At 38.8% G+C, this 5,689-nt stretch overlaps 1 protein-coding gene across 1 annotated transcript; it reads left to right on the forward strand. All coding sequences in view use genetic code 11, as the record gives it.

Annotated features, from left to right (window-relative positions):
- Nucleotides 1-2,422: 2,422 nt before the first annotated feature.
- EGR_10724 (hypothetical protein) lies at nt 2,423-4,046 on the forward strand (the record flags this gene model as incomplete). Its single annotated transcript, XM_024499973.1, has 2 exons — nt 2,423-2,431; nt 3,087-4,046. The coding sequence occupies 2 exons, from the start codon at nt 2,423-2,425 to the stop codon at nt 4,044-4,046; spliced, it is 969 nt and encodes a 322-aa protein (XP_024345607.1).
- Between the last annotated feature and the right edge of the window lie 1,643 nt (nt 4,047-5,689).

Here is a 5,689-nt window from a genome sequence, read left to right on the forward strand (position 1 = left end):
CCAATAATAATAGATATCCAACATAGATGTATTGGCAGCACTTTGCTAGCTTTTGTTTCTTAAGTACACGCTCCCATATATTGCTGTTCTACCAGTCATTTAAAAAATAATAATAATGACAATTTTAAGTGTGATTCGTTTGTCGCGTTAATTAATCACACGAATATGCTCATGATTTGGGTGCCATCAATGTTCTCAATTGAAGGTGTGGATCTCTTTTATTTGCAAGAAATATTTACTTTCTTTAGGTTTTTTGTCCTGAAGTTTTTTACATCTGCAAGTTTACTTGCTTTTTTCCTATCTTGTGCTGTGATTACTTTACCTATTTTATGGACCGCGGCTTCTCCATTTCCTCAATGCATACTATCATAGGATGCCTTTGACATGCACTGATGTGAGACAGTCATTATCAAACATTCTTATTTTTTTTAAAACCCTTTTGATTTGACCACCTATATGCGTTATGAGTATTTATTACCCTATCAGAACTAATAAATATTCCTTTTTTTATTTCCACCTTACGTAATTTAATTCGTTGATGCAGAATTGAACCGCTGACACACATGATGACATGCTGTACACTGGCAGTAACAGGAATACTAACTAACCACAACGTCTTCCTAACTGAATAATGCACTAGACCTTACATTCTCTAATTTTTTTATAGGAATGTGCACTGAACGTTGAGCTTGTTTTTACGACCTCTTGTTTGGCATCAAGCACACTAATGACCTCTGTGCAACTGTCTTGTATCACGTTTGTAAACGCTACGCTGTCTAGCTGGGTGTAGGTTTGTGGTAAAATCATCTTGAAGGTCACTACTCGTTAAACCTTATTAGCATGCATGATGAAATAGAGATCCTCTTTGACAATGTTTGAATTAGGTGTTGCTAAAAAACTACAATGCAGAGCGATTTCAAAAAATGATTTCGGTATTATTTTTTTGTTTAAAATTAACTACGACACGTCCAGTTTAACCAGTTGAATAAAGTAAAAATGGATTTTTGATTAATTCATGGGCTAAGATTGGGTGGTATGGACAGAGAGCTTCGGCTGACTACTACCTCTTCTAGCCAACACACTAACCAACTTTTTTTCAAGATGTCGTCCCCCTTTATCCGACATCTTTACTAATGTTACCGTTAAAAGTGTTACGGTGTACATTTTTTCACCACCTCATGTTTGAAGCACAATAAAGCGTACATATCATAACCAATGGTAGGATTAACAGTCAACCCATTTAAATATGTTTAATAGCACTAGGTTGGATGTGTGTCCACAAGTATCTTCACTTTAGTCTGCGAGCATATGCTAAAATAGACACCAGGCATAACGTCTCCTTCGAGTCTAAAAGTAGACACTATGCTGCCTTGTATCTGTCTCAAGGCCACGCACAAAGCGGTGGAAGTGAGGTGTGACGGCCTCCAGTCGCATCTCAAGAAACCACGACTTTGATTATTCGCATTTTGCCATTTTTCAATATTTGCTAATTTGTGCGAGTATTTTTGACTTTTGCATCTTCACATCAATGCAAATGGATTGTAAATAGCTTAAGATAATGTTGCACAATTTCTCGATGAATCCTCAAATGAACTAGTGATAGAAACTTTATCCTACACAGCTGCGTTGTATCACGTGAATTTCACCAGCAGCCTACATGGCCAGCTTCGTCTGTTGTGTCAGTATGAAATGTTAATCAGGATCCATTGTGATCGCTGAATTTGTATGACAAGTGTGTAAACCCTTTATTCAAAAGACCTCAGAATAAGTGCTCTATAAATAGATTCTATCGGCATTTGGGTTATTTGTTCCCTAACGAACTGTTGCATTAAAACACGTTTATAGTAAACTTACGATGGCCAGCAGAAACTAATAATTCAAATGTTCAGGTTTTTCCTAAGAGACCAGAATATCAAAGCAACCACTTGATTAGCCTCCTTTTTTGCAAAACTAAACTTAATGGTGTAGTATTAAATACACTTGGATATAACTTCAGCTTCAGGTTTGAATAGGGTTGGCATTTGTAATAGAGCCAAGCTCTAAACTGCTGACTGCAACATGTGGATTCTTCTCGATAATTTTTCAACTTAATAACAAATCCTAAGCTTGCTTCAGTGCATGATGCCCCTCTTATTAAAACTTCATTTGTTCTGGACTAGCCCATCATTCACTTCATGCTTGTAATCCAAACGAACATGGTTTATCAAAAAAAGCACTTGGCTTATTCTTTAAGACATAGATAATCATGAATCAATTTCTGCAGTCAAAGATAAATGCGCATAAATTTGCATAACGATTTCACTGCATAACAGGTAGAGTGTGATTAGTTAAGACCTATAAGAATCCAACGTCTCATTGGTCGATCGCTTTATCCACCCACTCCAAGGTAAGAATATATATTGGAATTACAAAAGGACACTTCATGACTGAGGTAATTTTGTGTGACTAAAGGCGTAACAAGGGCATATTTTTCTCATTTACACTTATCGTTTTTATTCTGTAAGACTTGTATGCTCTATGAAATACCAATTTTCATGCAGTTCTACCTAAGGTCTCGATCATTTTATCTTTCATTGTATTTGAAGTATTAAAAGAGTAGTTAACCTTGTAATAAGCACCACATCACAACTGACGGTATTTTATAATGGGTTATAGGCAATGATGATTTATTAATGACTTGCCAAATATCGTATTATAGGTCTCCTTTGTAATACCGAATGATTTTTGTATCTTACTACGTGATAAAGAGTTTCTACCCTCTCTTCTCTGATTGCGAATAAGCTATCTGAACCGTATTTATGTAGGCATAATTACTCACCTGATTGTGTTGTAATTTAAAAAGCTTCAATAATAATTTGCCGTATCGTCACTATGCTTAGTTTCTCTTTAAAAAATTTATTTCAAATACTTTTACATTTCTGAATGTTGGTTTGCCTTTCTTTGTAGCAGTATGCTTCCGTTTGCAGTGCAAGAGTCAGTAGTAACAGGAATTCTGTTGACCTGCAACGTGGTTCTCTTTGGATCACTGTGGTACTACGGGCCTTTCCAACGCATTCCCCTTTGCAAGGATGTAAAAATTTTTGGAGGCTCAAAGTATCTCACCACCAGAGGCGTTCTTCGTAAAGCCAGCCTACACTCCGGGCCTCCTTCCTAACCTTACCCAGATTCCCTGGCCTCTACCTGACTCCGCACCCTCCCCTAATCCTAACAGTCTCTATCGGTCCAAATTCTTCGAACCCAGAATGACAGCTACCCAGCGTGGCATGCTTTTGAAGTTCATAACCCTCTTTGCGGAAATAATGCGGAAGAGTAATTTGGAGGATAAGTGGTTCATTAGCTCATGCACTCTTCTCGGATCCCTCCGACACCACGGCTTCATTCCTTGGGATGATGAAGCCGATGTACTCGTGGACATCAAGTACAGAGAATTTATTCAAGACAGTATTAAAAAGCACAGCAATAAAGGATACCTTATTGCTCCAAGCGGATATCGAGACAAACTCTATATGTCAATTCTGCCAGCAAGTATGAATGATGTGGACGCAGAGGGCTCGAGGGAGATCCCGAGGAAAAACTATGGTTGGCCCTACCTCGATATTTGCTACTACAAAATCGATGGTGAATACCTCTTTGAATTGGAAAAATATAACCTCCAGCGATATGTGTACCATGTGGAGGATATTTTTCCGCTGATGTACCGCCCCTTTGGTGAGATGTGGCTTCCAGCGCCCTTTAAAGCGGTCAAACTGCTCATGGATATGTATCCCCGGAATGTTGACTGTATTTACAACGGCTACTCGCATCTGGCCGAGTGGAGGCGACGTCGTGCTATTGCCTCCTGCGACACACTGACCAATCGCTACGCCTTTGTGAGACGCTGTCCGGTGCGGATTGCCGCCATAGACAGTGCTAGTGAAGATCTGGCATTCGTAGTGGGGCAGATGATCAACCGTACTGACAATGGCAGCTACAGTGTTATCCACGAAATCACCACGCTCGTCCACTCAACCGAGCGCTTTTCGCATTTCGATCCCTTGACTGTCTGAGTAACTAACAAGTGGTGTAAGTTCCTATTCACACATCTACCTTGTGATCTTTACACAAACAAGCAACTCTTTGTATCAAGCTCCCAACACCCATTTTCAGTTTTGAATGGGTGCTCAAAACCCTACAATATTTTAAAAAGAAAATTTTTATCTATAAATCAGTGGCACTTTAATCATACGCTGGATTCGCCTTAAGAAGCAAGCCCTAAAATCCCCAACATCAAACCTCTAGTTCAATTCTTGTGCGTACAGGCAGACAATGCATAAAAAAATAGGCCTGAAAATGTGTTGATAACTCGTTACTGGGCGCAAACAACAAAACAATGGCGGTTCTTGAACAATATTTAGGCATGTAATTTTTGAAAATCTTGATAAAATGCTGATTTCACATATTCATACATTTCATTAGAGTTTGTATTCCTTGCATAGTTAAACCATTCTAGATATAACCGATGTGAATAGCGACTTTTATTATGGCTTACCGAACTCTACATTGCTCTCTCATGGCTTTAGTAACACCAATGATGGTATACTTCGTTGATGAAAATAACCTATTTACCGACGTCTCCGACTCAAAACCCTTTGTAAGAATAAGCCAAGCTCTAAAACATCGGAGAGACGGGTAAACTTACAATAAAATCTACAATTTTTTGGCACGAGAAGCACTCTTAAATGATGCTAAATTGGAATGCTGTAAATGGGTTTGAATTCATACATACATAAACGATGAATAGCCTAAATTATTGCTTTATCGGCGTACAATCTAAGGTTCCCAGATTAATTGGTTACCTTATGTGTTGGTAGAGTGGAATATTGTGGAGTTAGCGGCATTTGAGAGATCTGTACCAAAGTATTAACAATGAGTCACACAAATATGGGAGGGATGGAAATTAAAGAAGCCAAGCCTTTTTGTTGGAGATGCGAAAGCTAGCGCCCGGAGGTTTGCTGAGCGGTGCTGAGTATGGTAACAATCTCAAGAGTAGCGTTTCTATTTTCAAGTACTAGGATTTTCTATAAATTCCTTTTCTCAATTTTCTTAAAACACTATATGGTTAGCGCCCTCGGTGAGTTTTCCCGATTGGCCAATAATGTAGTTGCACCTAAAATACGCTAATATTCACGATAGGGTCATAGTCGAAAAATTACCAGACTGAAACCACCCTAAACTCAAGCGCACTCCATCAGTCAGAGAGCCGTCACGTAGGTACACTCCGCAACCCATGCTTACTCATACGCATCCGCAAAAAGAGACATCTGCATGGGAGGATTTGCCTCTTGATTAATGTGATCTGGAACTCAACGAGATCCGTGCTCACCCACAAAAGCACCAGTTCATAACAAATGAAGCCACCGTCGACATCTGTCTTTCAATGAGGAATACTGCGGTAAGACCAAGACACGAAACATGAGCATAACACAATGTGAGGCCAGCTCCAGCTTCTGTCATTCAAGTGAAGAACTTCAATATATGTAAACTTTTAGAGTTATTGTCAAATGACTAAATTAAAGATTTCTTAAAGCTCAGATCAAAAATATTTTCCCACAAAGTATTGCCGCAACGACACAGGGGGCTCCAAGCCAATATCAACAATAAACATCAATTGATATATTGATATTATAACTGAAAAAGGCGGTTCAAAATA

Source organism: Echinococcus granulosus (assembly GCF_000524195.1).
Source record: "Echinococcus granulosus chromosome Unknown EG_S00259, whole genome shotgun sequence".
Lineage (NCBI taxonomy): Eukaryota > Metazoa > Platyhelminthes > Cestoda > Cyclophyllidea > Taeniidae > Echinococcus > Echinococcus granulosus.